Source organism: Microtus pennsylvanicus, chromosome 19 (genome assembly GCF_037038515.1).
Source record: "Microtus pennsylvanicus isolate mMicPen1 chromosome 19, mMicPen1.hap1, whole genome shotgun sequence".
Taxonomy (NCBI): domain Eukaryota; kingdom Metazoa; phylum Chordata; class Mammalia; order Rodentia; family Cricetidae; genus Microtus; species Microtus pennsylvanicus.
The window spans coordinates 34,897,877-34,921,104 of NC_134597.1; the positions used below are offsets into that span (position 1 = coordinate 34,897,877).

The 23,228-nt window shown below is 35.7% G+C and overlaps 2 protein-coding genes across 2 annotated transcripts in view; both read left to right on the forward strand.

The window, feature by feature from the left end:
• Window positions 1-23,228, forward strand: part of LOC142838452 (M1-specific T cell receptor beta chain-like) — a 320,262-nt gene that overhangs the window by 75,708 nt on the left and 221,326 nt on the right. The window lies entirely within an intron of this gene.
• Window positions 16,730-20,731, forward strand: LOC142838453 (trypsin-4-like). Its single transcript, XM_075953932.1, has 5 exons — window positions 16,730-16,833; window positions 17,851-18,010; window positions 19,444-19,697; window positions 20,131-20,267; window positions 20,533-20,731. The coding sequence occupies exons 1-5, from the start codon at window positions 16,755-16,757 to the stop codon at window positions 20,680-20,682; spliced, it is 780 nt and encodes a 259-aa protein (XP_075810047.1). The 5' UTR covers window positions 16,730-16,754; the 3' UTR covers window positions 20,683-20,731.

The following is a 23,228-nucleotide window of genomic DNA, read 5'->3' on the forward strand; positions in this document are numbered from 1 at the left end:
GTGGTTCTGCCGCGACTGAGCAGAGCCTGTACTTTCTGTTCCTATGATGTGAAGTTCTCCTTATAATAAATAAAATATACTTGTTTATCCCTTAAGCTAGCCTTGTTATATCACGAATCAAGTTAGCTTCTACACATAATTTTAATTTAATTTTTAAATTTTGGCTCACACAGCTATAAGCTTTCTTTTAAGAACTGTGTTTGGTTTACTAAAGAAATCATTCAGGTAAATTTCATTTTAAAGTTTCCTCCTAGGAATATTTCAATTACCTCCATTATTTCCTCTATGAACAGGTGGTCATTCAAACATTTTTCATTAAATTTCTATGTAGTTATATTGTATATCTTTTTCATTGTTTTTAATTTTGTTTTGTTCTCAAAGAATACAGAAAACTAAAAAAGAAAAGAATACAGAAAACTTTTTATTTGTGAAGATTAGTGTTATAGTACAAGATGTGATGTGTTTTGGAGAAAGCTTCAGGCATTGATGAGAAACGTGGCCAGTTAACATCTACTTAGTCTGTGTAGCATGTGAACTTTGAAGTGTGTGAAATTTCTACTTGAATGGCATAGGCACTAAGAAATGGAATATTGTAGCCACTCACTATCACTGCATTGGCTTGCGTTTTTCTTTTATACCAAATAGATAGATACTTTTATGAAATTGAACTCACAAATGATAAGTGTCTTTATATTTACAGTTGTTTTATATTTGGTTTGTATTGTATATTTTATTACTATGTAGTGATGTAATTTATCTGTTCTTATAAAATTTTCATTGATAATCTACTTTGAAAGATATTTGTGTAACTGCTTCTGCTTGTTTCTGGTATACATTCCTTGATACATGCTTTCTCATCCTTTCACTTCTAGTTTCTGTTTGTCTTTGCCAATTCGGTGTGTTTCTTTAGTACAAATACAAATTACCATTCTATCTCTTTGAGTGGACAGTTAAGACCATTTACCCTATGATCTGTTGTCTGAAGCTATTAGTTCATTCCCGGCTGCCCAGACTTAAAATAACCACACAGAAATTGTATTAATTTCTTGGTCAATAGCTTGAGTATTTCTCACTAGCTCTTTTATCTTAAATAAACCCATCTCTATTAATCTGTGCATCACCACGAGGTCTTGACCAAGTTACAAAGTTTCAGCAGGCTCTGGTGGAGGCATCTGTCTTCTGTGGCAGCTACATGGCTTCTTTTCAATTCACCTATTCTCTCTCTACATCTTTCCCAGCCCTGCTATGTTCTGTTAAACCACTTGCCAAAACCAGCTTTATTCATTAACCAATAAAATCAACTCATATACAGATGGACTTTTCACATCATTTCCCCTTTTTTTGTTTACATGAAAAGGAAGGTTTTAACTTTAACATAGTAAAATTACACATAACATAACAGGCATAAAACAAGAATTACAGTTACAATATTTATATCTACTTTATCTTTTATCATAACTAAGTAAAACTGTATAACTAACTATTCTTCAACTCTATTTAAGATCCCAGAAGGATGTAATATTACCTAAGTTAAGAAAAAGTCCATTGTATGCAACTTCCAAAACTCTAGAATTGAAAGAGGCATCTCACTTCCTGTATAGTCACCCAGGGCAATAGTATCCAGCAGACTTTCCCATGAAGCAGTAAATTTCAAAGATAATTCCACCTATATTGGCAGTTTGTCAGTCACTTTCTTCTGTGTCCTGTAGAATGTCTTGCAGACTCCTTCATGAAGCAAGAATCTTGAAGGTTTGTCTCACCTTTAGGCAAGTTCAGCAGTCATTTTTCTGTGGGTCCTGCATGTCCAATTCATACAGCATAACATCAAACAGTCCAAGCAAGAGCAGCTTCTTGCCCAAATGGCTAACCAAGTTCATAAGAAACCTCTTTGATGTCTATTATCCTCTTGAAATAGATTAGTGCTGCCAGGAACAGATGTGTCTCATTGCAGACAAAAGTCCTAAATAAGTTTTTAAAACATTTTAAATGCCACATTCTGTGACCTAAAATTTTTATCAATAGAGCAAGATTCATACCAATGCAAAGTATTCATATCTATAACATATCCCCCCCTTAAATGTAAACAAACATTTTAAAACAACCATTTAGGGAATTTGTGCATAGTTTACTAGACTACTTCCTGCTGATTGGAAATTCTATTAATCAGGTCTGTCATGGGGTATCCTGTGTCCATCTCAGCCAGCAGTCCTGAAGCTGTCATGGATGTTAGACCATCTGGATCATCATTTTAGGGAGTTTTTTTTTGATCAAACCACATTAGTCTGGAAGGAATCCTTAGATTCTCATCATCTGTGGAAACAAAAGTAGAACTTCTTTTTCAAAGCAGTATATCCTTAGACCCAAATTTTAAGTCAAGATACCTTTAAAATATATATGTTGGTTTTGCTTTGCAGCCCATACAGTGAAATGTCTCTTTGTACTTAGCTTATTCACAGTCAAAAAATTAAAAAAAAAAACAATAATATACATAATCCAGACATCCCGTATATATTCCACATTTATGTGGCTTATTTTTCTTACTTTGTGACTATCTGTACTCTGTCTCTTTGAAGATTTTGTTTTATGTTTAAAAACAATTTGCTTCTTTTTATAACGATCTATGCTCCCCCCCCCCAATCTTAAACACATTTATCCAATACTCTGATCCATTTAGAGGTCTTATCCATCCGAATTTGTCCTTGTTGCATATCTGTAATAATTTTCTGAACAGGAGTGCATTTACAGTGGTAAGCAGCTACTATTAACTTTGTTATAGACTTTAGGGTTTCTGCTGAGAGTTCGGGGATAATTATGTTTATGTATTTTGGCAAACTCTTATTACTATGTCAAATATTCTTTCTTTTATCTGTAGTCTTAGTAATTTTAACTATAGTTTAAAATAGAGCATTTTCCTTTGTAATGCCTTTCATAGTTGAATATCCATGTAGTTTCTAGATTTGGAAAATTTTTGGTAATAATTCCACAAAGTAGGTTATCTTTTACTTTGATTGGTATCTCAAAATCTAAGGTACCCCTGTGGATTCTTAGATTTTTTTATCTTTTGATCATTCCCCAAATTCCTAAAGTTTGTGTTCATGTTCTGTTTTCTTGTCTTTCATTTCTCTCTGAATATAAATTTCCCTCATCTTTGTGTTCAAGACCTTATTGATTTTTGATTGTTTATTTCTAGATTCACCCATTCTATCAGCCTTTCTTTTCATAGTACTTCTATTAAATTTTTTGATCTGTCCCATTCCAAAATATCTTAGCCACATTTTGGATCATAATCTTGCTAAATCTGTTGCTTAAGCTCATGAAGCAAAGGTCTTACCTCACCTTTTTTCTTTCTTTTTCAGTTTTCTCTGTGATCACAGCTAATTTTATAAATGAAATAGTTGAAGGCCCCATCAATATTTGAATCATTTTGTCGGAAGAGAATTTATTCATTGAGGAGTTGAAAACTTTTAGAAGTATTAAATTCTTACCTTCTTCATATAATTTTGGGTTTTACATTGTTATTTATTCATGTGCTATGTTGTATATCTTGTTGTGATTTTTCTGGTGTTATTTCTCAGAGAAATACTCTTCTGAATGTTTAGATCACAACTATTACTCTTAGAAAAGAAAGCCACCGCTAGTAACAAAAACAATCATCAACAGCCAGAGTTTTTGTTTCATGACACTCCACTGGAGATATCAAATCCATGATCAGTGTTTGAAAACAAAGTAACTATGACAGTTATTTAAAATCAAAAAATATATACATACTTAGACTGAAATTCTTCATAATTAAGTAATAAAAAAGTAGATTGCCTTGAAAAAGGAAACATATAGAAGAAAACAAAGAGTAGAAAAATTTATGGGATAAACCTGTAGGAAGTGACACTGTGTTGGAAAGATGGCTCATTAGTTAAGTGTGCTAGATGTTCTTACAGAGGACCCGTGTTCAGTTTCCAGCACCCACATTGGCAGCTCACAACTTCCTGGAATTACAGCTTCAGGGAATCTATTGCCCTATCTGTTTTTGTGGACAATTGCTTTCCTGAATTACCACATAATTCATTCAGGCACAAATATATACACATAAACAAAATCAAAAAAATATGAAGAAGTAATACTGAGGGAGAGTATAAAATGTACAGAGAAAAAAAGCATAAAATGAAATATATCTTTCTTATAGGAATCAGGATGTATCTATCTTCTCAAGCTTCCCTTGTCAGGAGGTAGAGTGAGGCAAAGCCTTTATACATTTATATCCATAACATCCAAATAAACTAAACCAGAAAGGATTGAAGGCTGAGTCTCATCTCTTCCCAGCCAGAATGAATGCATGTGGAGGAGTCACGCACAAATTGCTCCCACCAAGCCTCCTTAATAATGTACACATGTTTTAATGTCTCCTTCCACTACAGCATCCTCTTCTCCCACCAAAGTATTCTATGTATGTTTTGTGTGAGAAATTTTTGGACATAAGTTGTTTTTGTTGATCTCTGTGCTACTCTGAGAATGTTCAACGTATTCAAGCTGAATTGTTGTGTAGTATGAATCTTTGATTGATGCTTATAAGGCCCGGACTCACAGTTCTCTGCTTTAGCACTTCCCTCCCAACTTGTATTAACACAAGGATGAGCCTTCATCTCTCAAGCTAGTTCAAGATTTAGTTCCACTGGTGTGTTACCCTTAGCTTATCTCATGGGCCTGCTGGCACCTTCCACACAAGAAGATATGATGCTTCTGTTAATTAGAGGTCATGTATCCATCAGTTTCCAGTGCTCATACTGATTCTCAAGATGTTCCCATGATTATAAAGAGAAGATGGGTGAAATTTGGGGATTTAGATTTTTAAAACCTATTGTCCTAGCCACTCTCCAGCTGAGAAGTGTTACTGCATGTCATCTCCTAAGGCCATACCCCTATATACATGAGCAACCTGTGCACTGCCAATGCATGATCACTGCCACCTGTCTACTTTGTGGTATACAGATCTCTGACCTTAAACATCAGTTTGGTAAATCACAGGTTGATACGACCAGTTCATTTCAACATTAAAAACTAAACTTTATTGATGAAGTTGATTTATTATAAAGTTGCTTCTCTTTCATTGGTTATTTTAATTACATGCATTCCAGATTATTAAAATGAGATATTGTGAAATCACCCAGTTGCAATAAAATCAGATCACATGACAATTTGTTCTATTAACCTAATAACATTTCATAAAATTATTGCATTCAAATGTTACTTTTACATTTATGAATGTGTTTTACTGTGTTGAGCACCTTAGTTCATATCTTCATATTTTTATAAGCAAAACCAATGGAAGGGTAATGATTTACATGCTGGATGACAGAATTATTTTATTTTAAAGCAATCTGAGTGTATGTGTTGGTTAGTTGTTAAAACTCGAGGTAGAATAAGGAAGCCTTCTTTATTCTTCTTCTTCGTAGTTACTTCTTATATAAGAGTTTATTTACTATCATCTTCCCAAAGATAACTTCCCTGTCTATTCAACCTGAAAAACTATATGATGTTGATGTTTTACTCTGCTTTAAGAACACTTGGCAACTATTTTTTAAACAAAGTATGTACATTTAGATAGATAGATAGATAGATAGATAGATAGATAGATAGATAGATAGATAGATAGATAAATAGAATTAATTATACTTATTTATTTTCTGACTTTAATCACATGTACATATATAAGTTCAATTAAAACAAGGCCCTATTTTTCTCCTTCATCTGTGTTCACTTTAATCATAGAAGTATGGAAATAAACCAGGAATTCAGTAAATATTTGTTAAGTAAATATCTCCTATGTAAAAGGAAAATTTGTCAAGCAGTGGTAGATTTCTTCACACAAAAAGAACTGTACATGTTCACCTGAGGTTAGATAATCTAAGACAATAAAAGATTAGACAGGCATGGGCACATAGCTAAACCCAGCATTAGTACCCAAGAGCTGAGGTAGGATAATTGTGACTATGAGTATACCAGGGACGCTTAAAGACTCTGTTTCCAAATAAATAAAAAATTAGCAGGGTTGTTCTAAGAGGGAAGTTCTAAAAGATATTTATTTGAACAAAGCTACATATTTGATTAAGGCTAGCAATGTGTATGTACTCACTTCCCCTCTGCTGGCCTTCCCAAGATTGTGAAAGAGAGCAGATGTGATGACTTTGGCCAGGCAATGCCGAAACCAGCTCCAGCACAATGATTTTAATATCCAAGGTTTTCTTGCTGGCATTGTACTAGTGCCTGGGCAGATGAACAGTTCTATGTGGCTTGGAAATCTTTACAGGATTTTTCTAGTCTTGTCCACCTAGATGAGATGAATTTACCATCTCTCGGTCCTCCAAATGTATGGCACAATTCATACAGTTTATGAACAAAGTCAAGGGAAGGGAGCTGCTGACAAGTGATATAATCTGAATCTAATATGACATATTATGATATAAACTTAATGCATTAAACTTTGCATTTTGTGGAAGTCACAGATGCTTCCATAATAATAGTCCACCTAATGACAGCTTCTGGATCCTCCACTGGATTTTCCCAGCTTACTCTTCATTAGTCTCAATTCATCTAAGCAGTTCCAGTAAGCCCAGAAAGTGAATAGAAAAAGTGACTGTTGTATAAAAATGAACACTCACAACTACATTTTGCCAGGTGGAAAATCTTTAATAGTCAGAGCACTGTAACTGTTAATCCTTCATCTTTGACTCTCCATGATGAATGGTGATGAGTAAGAAGTTCAAAATGCAAATAGCACGCCATCAATATGCAACATTTGTATTGGTCTTGAGTTCAAGATGGAAAACGGGGACAGGAAATAAGGGCAAGAGGTATGAGGGTGTGTATTAGTCACATTTATCACTGTGACTGAACACCTAATATGAGTTTCTTAAAAGAGGGATTTATTTAATTTGGATCACAGATTCAGGGTTTCCATTTCACAGTCTCTGGCTCTGCTGCTTCTGTGCCTATGGTAAGGCTGAACCTCAATTTTTTACTATGAAGAGAAAGCACAGACCCAGTGGGAGACGGGACCTAGGCAAGACAGGACAAGACAGTGATGTAGTATCTTCTACAGAAAGGTCCCATATTCTACTTTTTCTGGATCACTCCTAAATAACATCACCAGGAGTATACAATATCTTCCACAATAAGTTTTTGTGAGATATTTCATAGTCAAACCATAATGTTTCAATTCCTGGCCTTCAGTGACTAATGCGTGTCTTATTATTCCAGGGAATCCAATGAATCTCAAAGTATCCTAATTGTTACAATGTTTCAAAGTCCCAAGACAAGTATATCCTCTGAGACTCAAGATATTTTTTCTATGAGACCTAATGCAGTACAAAACTAAAACTATATATTACTCACACATAAAAACACATAATATACATTCTCATTTTAGGAAGATAATGGGAAAGGGATGTAATAAAGCAAGGACAAGATATAGAAAGCCATATAGTAAATCTAGTTCCATTTGGGCCTTAGCATCCCATTCTTTCTCGTTGCAGCTCACATGACCTCTCTGTTAATATAAGTCTAACATTCTGTATTCATGGCATCTGTAGCTTATAGGGCTGCCTGGGATGTCCATACCCACATTTGTGTTTGTCATACTTTCTCCTTGAGTGTCTCTATTTATCTCAACCCTTATTCTTAAACCTATATTAAAATATCTGTAATAAATTCTACACCTCTGTTTCAAACTGACTAAGTGCAATTAATTCCATTGAGGTCTATAAATGATTATAGGAACCCCTCAAGCTGCTGATAGTTACATTATGAAGCAATATCTCTATCCCTTACATCTATATCAGCTATGGCAATGGTTCTCAACTTGTGGGTCGAGACCCCCTTGGTCCACCACTATCCCCAAAAATACTTACATTACAGTTCATAACAAACACAAAATTACAGTTATGGATTATCAACCAAAATAATGTTATGGTTAGGGAACTGTACTAAAGGGTCACAGCATTAGGAAGATTGAGAACCACTAGGGACTCCTAGAATCAGTTATAATAAGTCACCTGGGTTTAGTAGTCTGGGGTGTCAGATTTTATCTTTCAAGACTTAAAATAGATCCTTTCTGTCTTTGAAAGTTTTAAGTGATAATTCTACTGTTGGTCTGATGGGCCCACCTTTCTATGTGATTTGGTTTTTCTAGATCGCTACTTTCTGCTTTTTATATTATCTAGTGTTTTGGGTACACTATAATGAGGTGAGATTCTTTCCAAGTCTTATCTTTTTGCTGAACTGAATACATCCTGTTTCTGTAATATTTAGTCATCCCTGGGAAATATTATGAATCTTTTGAAAATATTTTCAATGCTTTTAGATAGATATTCTTTTTCTTTGCCCAGAAACCTCTATATTTTATCTTTTCATTGAGAATCATGTGAGAGTTCACATTGCTCCTCCTTTTACCTTTTTCCCTGTTGGAATTTTCTAATTCATCTACTTTGTCTTCGAGCCCAGATATTCTGTCCACTCCTAGATCGATTCCACTAATGAGGCTTTCCATGTAGCTTTGCAATTGATTATGCTTTTTCCTTTCCAGATTTTTAGATTGTATTTTCTTCAGTATTTTTATCACTTTTTAAATCCTGCCTTTATTATCTTACATCCTTTTCCTGTCTCTGTTCAGTTGGTTGTATACTCATTTAGGGTATTATTTTCTTCCTTGTCTTCCTTAAACTTACTTCTAATCATAGAAATTGTTCTTCTGAGTTCTCTGTCTGGGATTTCATCTAATTTACTTACTTTGGATGTTATTACTATAGAATTAGTTTAATTTTGAATTAATCATGCCTTTTCTTTTTCTTATATTACAGAATAGGGATGTACACATCTGGAGTTGTTTAATTGCTTGCTTTATTCTTTTAGCAGCATTGTTCCTTTACCAGAGGTATTTAAAATGTTAAAGTGTGACCTAGATGTGGTAGAGTTGAGATACAAAGTACATACTATTTTGGGTGGCAACTGGAGATGTAGCTCACCAATAAAGGGCATGAACTGTTCTTCCAAAAGACACAGATTCCATTCATAACACTCACATGACAACTTAAACTATCTGTAACTCTAGTCCCAGGGAAGCATATTGTGCACAGACATACATGCATATATGCAAACAAAAGCCCATATAAATAAAATAATACATATTTTAAAATATTGTTGATAATTAGCATATAAATTCCTTGCTGTAGCAATATCTCCAATTTTATTACAAGCATTTCCTTTTTTCTTCCCACCATATATTAACTAACTGTTACAAATAATGGTTTCCATGATGATATTTATACACATGTATACATTGTGGGGTCTTTTTTTCCAGTTTTTCCTCTTCCCATATCTGTTGTTAACCCTTCCTCAGAATAGACCCTACTGTAATTTTCTGTCATTTTTTAAATATCTAGTATCTGAATAAGAGAGAAAGTTGGAGTATTTGTCTTCGTGAGTCTGGCCTATTTTTGTAATATGATGATTTTCAGTTTGACTAATTTTCCTGCAAATGATACAATTTTATTCTTTTCTATGAATGAGTAACACATTGTTGTGTATACATACTCATTTCCTTTATTAGTCTATTAATGATAGCCTTGGTTATTATTAATGCTACCACAGTAAGCAATAAGTATTTAAGTACTTCAATTGCCTGCTGACTATGCTTTTTTTAGCCAGTTATATTTATTTATTTATTTAAAATTTCCTCCTCCTCCCATCCTCCCATTTCCCTTCCCCTCCTCCACTCCCATCACCCTGCTCTCCAGTCCTAAGAGAAGTCAGGGTGCCCTGCCTTGTGGGAAGTCCAAGACCCTCCCTTCCATCCTAGGAAGGTGTGCATCCAAACAGACTGGCTCCCAAAAAGCCAGTACATGCAGTAGAATCAAAACCCAGTGTCATTATCATTGGCTTCTCAGTCCGCCCTCGTTGTCAGCTACATTCAGAGAGTCTGGTTTGATCACATGCTCGTTCAGATCCAGTCCAGCTGGCCTTGGTGAGCTCCCACTAGATCAGTTCCACAGTCTCCATGGGTGGTCGTACCCCTGTGGTCTGACTATGCTTTAATCAGGCATATACCTGAAGTTTTAATCTAATTAATCTTAATCAATAAAAACCAGAGGTCAGATATCAGGGTAAAAACCAGGTAAATAAGAGAACTGGGAGAAGGTGGCAATTGCTTCCTTACTTTCTCTGTTCCTCCATCCAAAAGGGCACAATTATTCTTTCCATCCCACCTTATCACTCCTGTCTCTCTGTATAGTCCTCCAGACCTCCATGGTTAATGAGTGACTAGCTCTGCTCTCTGACTCCAAACAAGCTTTATTTGTCAGAACACAAAATATCAACCAACATTTCCCCCTTTTTGTATAAATAAAAAGCAAAGGTTTTAACTAATTTAGAAAAAATATATACAATAAGTAAGACAACTATATACAAATAATTACAGGCACAAATTACATTAACAATGTCCAGCACATTGTCAAACTCAGAGAAATTGCTCCGTTACCTATCATGTCTTGGTGAGTCCAAAGTGCTGTACCTATTTCACTCCCTATCCTAACATGTATGACCAACACCACTTCTACACTTTACCTCCTTTGTAAATTTCTTTTTTTGACTTTGGTAACAAATAAAACTATAACTATAGCTATCTAGGCTTTAACTCCATTAGAGACATGAAAAAGAAATATTGCCTGAATAAATAAGAAGTTTAGAGCAAACAACTTCCAAAATTATGAAATTACTGAAACAGTTGGCTTCCCAGAAAATCATCAAGTTTCCTCTGTGACATAGGGGCATCCATCTTCAGACTGCAGGCCTAGAATATTGGGCACTGAAAATATTGAAGGACTGTCCTATCTTGTCCTGACAAAAATTGGTAGTTGCTTTCTTTTGTGTCCTGCTTTTCCAATTTGGACAGCATACTGTCAGCAGTCGAGGCAAGAGCAGTTTCCTGTCCAGTGGCTACCTTTTGCTCCAAAGAAAGAAAACTCCATATGGAGTTTCACTGAGGCCCATCATCTTTTCTGAAGTAGACTGGTACTGCTAGGAACAGACATGTCTCACTGTCATTAAAAATATAATAGCTCTGCCCTCTGACCCCAAGCAAGCTTTATTTGTCAGAAAAAAAAAAACTAAAATATCACACAACCTATTAGCAATATCACAGGATTGTATAGTAGTTCTGTTTTTAATTTTTTAAGAAATATCTGTCTTGATTCCCATAGTGGTTGTACAAATTTATACTCTCTCAGCACCAGTACTTAACAATAGCCCCTATGATTCTTACTGTTGTTAGAATTTTTTATTGTTGATGACAACCAATATGACTGATGTGACACAGATTTTAATGAATCTTTTATTTGCTTTTTATTTAAAACTAATAATGGTGAGGATTTGCAAATATTTATTTGTCATTTGTACTTTTATCTTTTAAGAATTCCTTTCAGTGCCCATACTTAATTTGATGACTTGAGTTGTAATGCATTATTTTTAAGTTTATTTAATCAATTTTACATGTTAAGTGTCTCTAAGATATGTACTTTTTCTCTTTCTGAAGGTTAGCTTTTTCAAACATTTATTTTTCTTGGACAGAAACTTTTAATTTCATGCAGTCCCATTTCATTTTTCTTGCTATTGACTCCTTGGTTATTGAATCTGATAATCAATGTAATCAAAATATCAAAATACTCTAGATATTCCTTGTGTAGACCTATGTACCATAGTGCTTTTCTTATGTTTTTATTCAGAAGTTTTGGTCTTAAGCTAATGTATTTTAAACATTTTAAATTTTTTTTGTAAAGGGGGAGAGGTGCATATTTACATTTATTTTTTCTTTATATATATATTATTTTGTTTTCTTTTTGAGAAATTCATATGTGAACACATTACTCCTGCCTTCCTCCCTCCAACTCTACTAATACTTCAAAATTCATGATCTTATTTTAAATTATATATGTGTGTATGTACATGTGGACATGTGCTGTGTTGGTGTATATAAAAACATGTATAAGCAACCTATCAAGTAAATTTAGCATATGTACATGTATCCTTGGCTGGCCATTTAAAGCTAGAAAAATTAGGCAGTAGCTTGTCCTTGTAGGAAACAACTTATTCTTCTTTCCAAAGCCATTGACTACCGTAATTCTTCATTCAGATATTGGATCACATGGAATTTCACCCATCTATGTTAACATGTCAACTCATGTTGTCATAATGCTTATTTTTCTCAGACAACCATACAGTTGACATTACATGGGCTCATTTCCATGTCATGTCTAGAGGACATCACCTAGCAAGAGATGTCTAAGCTTTGGGTTTTTCTGTTCTTTTTAGGCAAACTTTTCCTGACACTATTTGTGGAGAAAGTAGTCTTTTATAAAGTGTGTTTTGGGCACCTTTGCAATGATCAGGTAGCTGTATCTATGTGGGATTTTTTATAAGTTAATTAGTTTATTAAATTAATCTACATATCTGGGTTTTGTTGATACTAGAGTGTTTTTTTTTTTTGCCAAATGTAATATGTAATATGACTTGGATGTGTAGTGTAATTTAGACTGCATCTTTTTTCTACTCAAGATTACTTTGACCTTTCAGGTAAGTATAGATTTTAGTTTTATTTCACCTAATTCTTTAAAGGATATCATTAGAATTGTGATGGAGATTAAATTAACTGTGCCAATAAAATTTGATAAAATAATTTTCCTTTAATTCTTTATTTAATGTTCTATGATTGTCTTTTACCCTCATAGGTAGGCATTAATATCTTTTGTTGATAATATTGCATATGAGGGTTTCATTCTGTTTTTTTAATCAAGTTTATTATTGCTCTATGAAAAGGCTACTGAGATTTGTATACTGATTTTACCATACTACTTGGTGGTGATGATCATGTCCATGAAATTTCTGTAGAAGTCCTTTAGTTTTTATTAGGAATAAGATCATATCACCTTGCAAAACACAATAATTTATTCTTTACTTCGCTATTTCTATTCATTGAGCATATGCATATGACTAATTGAACTTAATCAGATAGCAAAAGAGAAAATATAAAATTGGGAGAGAGGTAGGTTATGGGGAGTAGAGTACTGTAAGGGAGAAATGTGGTTAAATGTGATCATATTTCATTGAATAAATATATTAAATTCTAAAGAAGAAAAATAATTTTGCTTTTAATTATTTGAGATTATAATATTATTATAACATTTCTCATTTCCCTTTCTCCTTAAAATTCATGGTCTCTCCTTTCATTGCTATATGTGGCTATATACATATATGCATGTATATTCCTGACTATAATCTGATCATAATGTTACTTTTATGTAGGTTGTCTGGGCTAACCATTTGGCACAGTCAAACAATTAGTGTGTTCTTCCCTGGGGAAGACCACTTCTCCCATTTCCTGCTTTCCTTGGGTACTTATAGCTTGTTATATAGTTTCAAGTCCTCATGTTTTTTCCTATCTACTTCAGCATGCCAACATGTCTAGTATTTGCTCAGCTCTCATTTGCGCAGTAATATTGGTGAGAAATTAAGGGCATAGCTACTGACAATTCTATAGGAAAATTTTACACAACAAATTCCCTCACCTTCAGGCTTTAGAGTCTTCCCTTCCTATCTTATGCAATGTTCTCAGAACCTTATGTATAAGACTGTTTTGTACATATATCCGCTGTGACTGGATTTCAAAGTACTACGTTTTGATTAATTATAGCTTTCTGTAATGATCACTGTTTGTTGCAGAGGATTTTCCTTGATTGGGGTGAAGACTATACTTACCTATAGGCATAAGGAGAAAATGTATTCTTAATCTGTTTACTCAACTACAGGAAAACAAGAAACACTCCATTCTGTAGCAAAATAGTCAGTGGGGGGGGGGGGGGGTGACGACTTAATTTTCAGAAGAAGAGGTGGTTCAGGTACCATCTATGAAGTCAGTTCTCTTCAAAGATATAGAGTCTTTATATCTGATATTGAGATAACAATATCTGTTATCAGCCTCTTTCATGAGATGGCACCAAGTACACTCAAGGCAAGGCAACCAGATAGCTCTTATCTGAGTGTACCAATCTAGAATATGATTATCATACTTTATTTTACACTAGTTGTTTCATGAACTTAAAAACCTCAATTCCACACTGTAAAGCCCACCTGATCATCTAGAAATGCAGAATGTTAAAATAAATATGAGGTTCATCAAAGAATATAATCAAGTATAAAATACACACTGAGGAAATAACCCGTATTTCCAAAATTAAAATGCAATCAATGATATGCCAAATATTGAATGGGGACTAAGAGAATGTTTTAGAGAAAGATACAAAGGAATTCGTATATTAGAATGAATAACACCAGGAACAGCGCAGACTTTCAAATGGAGTGTAAACAGCTGTTTTTGAGTATCTACCCTACTTATCTCAGTATAGAACATGAAAAAATAGTTACGATACACAATAGTCTTTTAAACTATGATCCCTGATAGCCTGGAGAAAGCTGTCCTCAGGCCATAAATAGGAGCACAAATATGAAATGACTGAAATCCAAGCTCTATCTATAGAACACTACTGTGCCATATCCTTCAATACTGATTTACAGATAGGGTCATAGTGAGATCAATGGACGTCAACATCCCTCTGGCTAAAATGGTTTTCCATATTCATTGGGGATATCCCATTGTGGGCACCTGGCTAGAATATACTGGATGTGGAAATACTAGAAGAAATATCTCACTTTTTCCTCCAAACCAGTAGGCTTCTAAATAATTGTGACAAGAAAGCAAAACACAAATTTTACAATTGGATTTACCAATATGACAGAAATGTTTATGAGAATCCAAACTAAACATAATGATATCAAGATATTGTGTAATCTGGACATGAGGCCCAAAATGTGTGTCTAGTGTTACACATGGAATAGCTGGGCCATGATAAAGTAAGGTTCTGAGACACAAGGCCAGGAAAATATTAATTTGGTGTTCACATTGTGTCAAGGGAAAAATGGCAATGTTCCTTGTCCCCTAGGAACCCTTGGCTTTTAGCAGTAGCCTTTCACATGCCACCTGTGACAGGTTTGATACTTCCCAAGAGTTTTCCTTATCTTTTTGAAGCCTTGAGACCTTATGACAGCTTAGGATAGATTTCTGCAAAAAATTAAATCCATCTGAGTCAATGTACCTTACTTATTAATTAGAAATAATTCCTTTCTTCATACTTAACCATAACAGAGGGGTTTTTTGAGATAAGGTTTGCCAAAAGAAAATAAGGTTCCATTCATAAGAAATGTAAAAGCGTTTCTTAAATAAAATGAGGCTCCATACACAGGAAATGTAGTGCACGACTCTTTTGTGAAAGAAATGTCTTGAAATTCTATAAGATATTATAGAAATAAACTAGTACACCACTCAGGCATGACCCCATGGCCCAATATATAACATTTAGCATATGGATGTGAGAGCTCAAAGTACTAATTCTGTTGTGCAGCTGAGCTAGCCATGCCAGAAGTGGATACAGTGATATTTAACTGGCCTTTCAAGGTTGTTTTCTCCAGTACATGCTGGTAACCATTTCTTTCAACACCCTGCAATCCCAGTACATCAAAACCAAAAACAGGACTCTGAACTCAGACCTTTTCACTCATTTAAGAACTTCTAAAACATATTTACTCTATAATTTAGAGAATTTAGTCATGAAATTTGTTTGTTCTTGTCCCTCAACACTGACATTGGACTAATTAGAAAATAAACAGATCCTACAACAGTGTTCCACAAGTTGTATGATAAATTAGATATAATCTGACATAGCAATTTTTTAATTGCACTTTTTATGGCAAGTTAGTTCTCAATAAATTTCAAGGCTGGTATTTGGTGGTTTTTTTAAGAACTCGTTCAAGGATCTTCTAGATAAAAATTTATTTTGAACAGAAGTCAGACTGACCATCGTACAAGGCTTTTCTCATACCTCATTGGGAGAATGATTTCTATTTCAAACTGCCTAGTTCTAGATGACATGGAAGTATTATTTTTTTGCAGATTGCTAATACAACCATGAAAAAGCTTGAACTGGATCAATAAAAGCATAAACAGCGAGAGTCAAAGGTCATGACACAGAGGAAAGGAGAATGTGGTGTTGGTCTATCTTTGGGACACACTGAGGAAGCTCGTACTCACACTTTATCCCTCATACTTCAAATCAATTGCTCGGTCTGGCCCTTGTTACAATGGTTAGTCAGGTGGAAGCCAACAGTTTTGAGCAAGTCCCTTCATCCATTTGTTATAAATTCATCCTCTAACTCTGATCACCTGACATTTCAATATATAGCTCATACTTATAAGATACAGAAACAAAGTAATTCTTCTCACAGGACACTAGATCTCTAAATACCCACGTAACTACCAATATCAGGTCTTCCTGAAATTAAGTTTCTTTGAATTCTGGGTATGTCTAAGGATCATGATTGTGCTCTACCATCTAATGTCTTTATATAAGCCTAAGAAGACCTAGCTACATAGATAGTTTATAGTTCCACTGTTTTTGCATCCTGGCTTCCTTTCAAGAATCAGCTGTTCTCCTCACCAAGAAGAAAAGTTTCCTTATCACATGTTCCTCACCTACCCACAGAATAGGCAAGTAAGGGAGAGATAATGCATGACCTAGGAAGGAGAAACCCACAGGTGTGCTTGGGAAAGGGCAGTGGGGCACCTCCTCTCTGTACCTCCTTCTCCCTCCAGCACAGTATAAATGCCAGTTCTCCCCAGGCACTCACTACCTTCTGCCAAGATGAGTGCACTCCTGTTCCTGGCCCTTGTGGGAGCTGCTGGTGAGTGCCATGCCTTTACTCAGGTCCTAATCTTCCTTCTCCTAGAGGACATGTACCCTACCACTAAAGATGCTTCATGTACTTTCTGTATTCCAATGTCTTCTGTCTTCCTACCATAGCTGTGCATCTGAATTTTCTTGTTACTTTGCAAGCTTCATCTTTATTCCCCTCTCTACTGTTGTTTACTATGGTATCCCAATGGCTAGAAATGGAACGCATGAGGGGGTTGTATGAAATGGACCATAAGAACTCTGGTTTGGGTCCAACAGTTTGGGGATAGCTTAGCCACGAATATATTTCCAAATAAATACTCCATTCAGAAGTTGAAAACTTCATTCTATTGGGGATTAATGTCTTAAAGTCTGGAGCAGCAACTTTGTAATAGGAAGTACATTTCTGATATATATATATATGTATATATATATATATTTAATATATATCATAATTTTATTATGTATTATGTTTTATTAATATATATAATGTAGAAATGATATTAAGATTCATAAACATGTAATCAAGGTTTAAAATCAATGATCTTGGTCATTATCATTCTATCCCTATATCCTACATAAGACCTAAATATATAGACTGAGCAGTAAAAAAACTTAGATATATTGAGGTCTACATACCGAAGATATTTTCCAAGATAGTTTCAACTATCTTAATCTCCTTAAGATCTGTTAGAAACGGGGTATCAAAAAATTATGAACAAGAGATAACAGCAAGTAGTGGATCAGACAACAATACCTGTGCTCAATCCTGCAGTCTGAGGACATCCATTACTCTGCCCCTGTAACCAATCAGAACACTGTTACTTACAGAGAATCTTTCTAATATATTATGGACACTGCTCTGTATTATGAATTGTCATAAGACACCATAGGCCTGCTGTTGCCTTTTTGCCTGTAGTTACTGTAATAAATAAGGATCCCTAATTAGCTTAAGGTTGACACAGGACTGAGGACTGCAATTTCCAGTATCTTGATGAATTGTCTTCTCTCTTCTTTCCTACTAAAGTTGCTTTCCCTGTCGACGATGATGATAAGATCGTTGGAGGATACACCTGCCAGAAGAATTCTGTCCCCTACCAGGTGTCTCTGAACTCTGGCTACCACTTCTGTGGAGGCTCCCTCATCAATAACCAATGGGTGGTGTCCGCAGCTCATTGCTACAAGAGGTAAGTGATGGGCTCTGTCTATACAGAACACATGACATTTGCAAGGGAATGGGATGAGATCAGGTATCAACTGAGGTGTTTAGATGAATGGAAGAGTCAGAGAAGAGAGATTATTGACTCTTATTCTTTCATGAGTGTGTAGAGAATTAGGTCTTAACGAATATTAAGCCCTTTACAACCCGGAACCATCCAAAGTCAATCAGGGATACAAATAACAAAAGAAAAGAAAATGAATATTAGGGATAATAGACCTAACATGAAGTCACTCAAAGTCTTCACATAATTACACTGTGTCCTGTAGCAGGGATATAAAGAGAGTTTTCTGAGTTTGGACAATCAGAAGCTTTTTTTTAATTATAAAGGCGATCTAATATATCCATTCTCTTTATGGAAGTGGAAAGAACTTTCTTGATGGATCATAAAAATTCATCTTTTAACTATAATATCTAACTGGATGTCAACATCAACTACATTTCTCTGATGCTACTACGGTATTGGCTTTAAATGTTTTCATTTGTAGTCTCTATGATGGCACAGTTTCAATAAAATATTTTGCTTAGCAACATGTAGTTCTGGATTTTAAGTATAGGTTTCTAAATGGGTGATTGGAGGTTTGTACAATCATGGGGCAATGTCTTCATTTTATAAATTGTTGAGACTGAAGCTGTGATTGGGGGTATTGGACATGGACAGAGGGGGCACCTGAAGAAATAGCAAAGTGACAGCTGAAATTTTAATGTCATACTTGGCTCCTTGTTGTTTACAAACCTAGGGCATATTGAGAAGGCACAGTGACAGCCCAGTCCATGAGCTCAAACTGCCTATTTAAACTCACTTAATTATGTAGAGATAACTGAGAATTAGATTCATTAAAAGAGGGTTTCTTACCAGAACATGCATCTGGATCATCAAGATTCAAATTCAGAAAGTTGAGAAATACATCCAGATGGCTAAAATTCAAAGCAAGTATTGACGTGCCATAGTTGCAAGGTTCAAGCTATTGGTTTTTTTTTTTGTTTGTTGTTTGTTTGTTTTTATTGAGATAGGATTTCTCTGTGGAGCTGACTGTCCTAGAAATCACACTGTAGTCCAGGCTAGCCTTGGTCTCAGAGATCTTCGCTTCTTTGTCCCTGAGTGAGGGAATAAAGGCATGTGTATCTGTTGCTGATAATTAGACAATTTTATTGGATGGTTTGCATCCATTGGGGAACAGTAGGTTGGTGAACAGTCTTCAAATGCTCATATTACTTCTCTTTAAAGTAGAAAGAAATTTGGGTCTCAAGTTGGTACTTCCACATCACACCTTTGCTACTTTGTTGAGGTTAAAGCAGGCCTCATCCCATCTTTAGACTATCCAGCTAAAAGAGCTACTTGACCTGGACTATCAGAGGTAATGGATAGGAATTTTCTGCCATGTCTTTTCTTTCCAACAGCCGCATCCAAGTGAGACTGGGAGAGCACAACATCAATGTCGCGGAAGGCACTGAGCAATATGTCACTGCCTCCAAGATCATCAAGCACCCCAGCTTTAGTTCATCAACCCTGAACAATGACATCATGCTGATCAAGCTTGCTTCCCCTGTGACTCTCAACGCCCAAGTGGCCACTGTAGCTCTGCCCACCTCCTGCGCAGCTGCTGGCACTCAGTGCCTCATCTCTGGCTGGGGCAACACCTTGGCCTCTGGTGGTGAGTACTTCATCCACATCTTTTGAGAACTAAGCCAGATTCTACACATAAAGGATTGGTTCCTAGGCCATAAGTGCACTGCACTATCCCCAAAACACGAGGTTCTTAGATGGTAACAACAGGCATTGACCTACAGTTTGATCTGGTTCCAGAATATAAACAGGAGAATTGCAGAATGAATGATCATTAGTTCCAAGAAAGACATCAATAATGCCTACTTTTAATATCTTGAAGAAAACACAGTAATCCTCTATGCCAGTCTATCCCAGGGTGACTCTAGTATGTCTTCAATGGCAGCTTCAGTGTTCACATACTGGACAAAAACGAAATATTGATCCCTAGCCTGGTCTCTATTAAATTTCATTCTCCTTTCCTCAAAGTGAACAACCCATACCTGATTGGATCACATTTCTTCCTTCTCTTTTATTTAAAGTGAACAACCCAGACCTGCTCCAGTGCCTGAATGCCCCAATACTGTCTCAGTCTGCCTGTCAATCCGCCTACCCTGGACAGATAACCAGTAACATGATTTGTGTTGGCTACCTGGAGGGAGGCAAAGATTCCTGCCAGGTAATTGGCTCCCTTCTCATATAAATATCTTGTTTTCCTGGGAGTGGGAGTGGATTGGCCTAGTGAGTGGGTTAGGAAGTTTCCTCTTATGGTTCCATGGAAAAGGGAGGAGGTCTTTTCAGGATATCATTTCAACACATTAGCAAGAATAGGGGATTGGATAAAAAATGGAGATCCAGGGAGGCTAGAATTTTATCTTCATGTCAGAGTGAATGCAGTCTATTCTATATGTTCCTTCTTTAAACACTTTGTTTCTCTATCCTAGGGTGACTCTGGTGGCCCTGTGGTCTGCAATGGACAACTCCAGGGCATTGTCTCCTGGGGCTATGGCTGTGCCCAAAAGAATCTCCCTGGTGTGTACACCAAGGTCTGCAACTATGTTACCTGGATTAAGAACACCATTGCTGCCAACTAAGAATCCTTCATCCCTCTGAAATCACTATGGCAATAAACTGAATTCCTTACGTTCTGTGTCTTGGTCTGATCACTTTATACTCTTGTCTTTGAGAAATACACACCCATTTGAGGATATCTTTATCTATCCTTGAGATACGGAGAGCATCCTACACCTCCAAAAATGTTACATGAAATTGTAGGTCAGCAGCAGTTGAAAAAAACCTAATATTAAATGGTAGAAGGCACAGAGGTTTTGGTTTTCTTTTAGAAAGTCATATATCAGAATATAGATGATAAAATGTCCTAATTATTTTACGTTTGTGTGTGGTTTTTAGTGAACACTTTCACGAATACATTCATCGTTACCACCAAATATCATGTACTTTAAACAAGAGTTTTCATATTTGGTTGCAATAGGTCCTGAAGGTGTTAGCATACTCATTTATCATCATAGGTACTAAGATTCTTACACACATTGATTAGTGTGGAAACATTTTTTTCCTCACAAAAAACATGTAGGACTTGTGTATGTTCCCACAGGAATAGCTTCTCCCATCTCTATTCTTCATATGCCTATAACATTTCCTTCTACTTATCTATGATAAGAGAATATGTATGCAGCAGTAAGAGATCTACATACACATTCCAACATTTAGGTTGTTCTCTCTATAGAGTGATTGTTATTGGAGTGGCAAATCTAGACACAAATGCACAGATGGCATTGTCGTACAGCACCCTTCTCCAAGCAGATGATGAACCTCGGGATTGCCTCTTCACCCTTGTGCTCACTGCCCTGCATTGCATTTGCTTTGTAGCAACTCTGCTAACCATGAGGATTTTGAACATCATGCACATTGTCTGCCTAGCTGCTGTGAAACATCATGGCAAAGAATCTCAACTCAGGCAAAACACACCCAAATTCCCACTTGCTTTTGAGTCTTTATCAGTAGGTATAACCTTGAGCAAGCTCAATCATTTCTCTACATGCTATCTACAACCTAAAATTTCATCATTTCTTTTCCTTTTGAGACAACATATTACTCCAATTCTCAGGTGACCTTTGAACTGTCAATGTGAACCACTATGTCTGAGTCTAATAAAGAGTCTTTTTCTCACAGAAATAAAAAATAAAATAAAATTTGAGATCAATAAGGAGGCACGGATCCTTCTTCTGAGTTGTCTCTCTATGCTACCGATTACTATTTTCTTTTTTTCCCCCTTTCAGCCTCCATTGCACATTTACATTTTTTTCAAAAGTGTTTTTAATTTAAAAAGACATTCATCACTTTGGTGTCCCTTTTCTCCTCCATCCTCTCCCAAAAACCCTCCCTTAGGCCTCTCCCATGGCTCACTATTCTAAAATATTCAGTCTCTTTTTTTGATTATGTTTATTTCAAATGTTTGAATGCCTTTGTGTGTCAGGGTGTGCATGTGTATGTGAGTTTTGAATGCACAAATCAATTTTTCAATGATGATTTCTAATAAAAGTGAGATAACCCTAGCATTCATGAGTCTTTAGGTCTATTGGTGCTTCTGACATCTGCAGTCTTGCTAACAACTCTCAGCACCAGGAAACCTAGTCCCATAGAAGGCATTCAGTTTTGCTCAGCTCAGAAGCCTCTGGGTCCTGTGTCTGAAATGCATGGTGTATTCAACAGAAGGAACTTACCTATCATCTCTGTATGCAAATAAATGCAACACCAATAGCCTGTAAGATTTCAGGATCCACTTGGACAACTTTAATGAACAACTCAAAAGAGGGCTTTCCAAAGGGGGCTTTAACAAACGTAGGATTTTGGATCTGTTTAGATATTTCGCTCCTGGAGGAAGTATTTTTTAGCCCAGATTATAAATTATCTATGTGTGTGTCACACACACACACACACACACACATATTTACAGGTATTATAGGTTTTTAAAAGCTTATTGTTATAATTCTTTCAATATTTTCAGGTACCATTGCTTTTATTTTACGCTCCTGCCTCTTTCTCTGTTTATCTTCCTTGCCATTCTCTCACCTGTCATTTTTCCTTTTCCCAATCATCTCTTTTATATTCTCTCTTTCTTTCACCATTGCTCTCCCATTTCCCTACCCTGGAAATGGCCTCTTTTTACCTTCCTAGATTTTTACTTTTCCAATTTATTCAAGGATATGTACACACATCTTAATATTTTAGGCTAGGTGACTCAAATGAGAAAGTATATGTGTCATTTGGATTCTGGGTTATTTCACTCAATATGCTCTTTTAATGTGTTCCATTCATATACCTGCAAAGTTTGTGATGGATGGAATGTATTTCTGGTATTGAAAAAGAACAAAATACCCAGGGCTAGCTTAGTCACAAATCCTTAAGAAAAACGTATAACTATTACTTTATCAAACCAGTACAATCCCTAATTACATTCTAAATATTTGTCTTTATGCCTACAGATATACACAGTCCTCACTCTGCATTGAGGAAACTTCTCTTTGCAACAGCAGGAGAACACTAAAGGAAACCATAACCAATAAAAATTGGTAGTTGTGGAGCTCAGTCCAATAGATGCATCAACAAAATAATTACC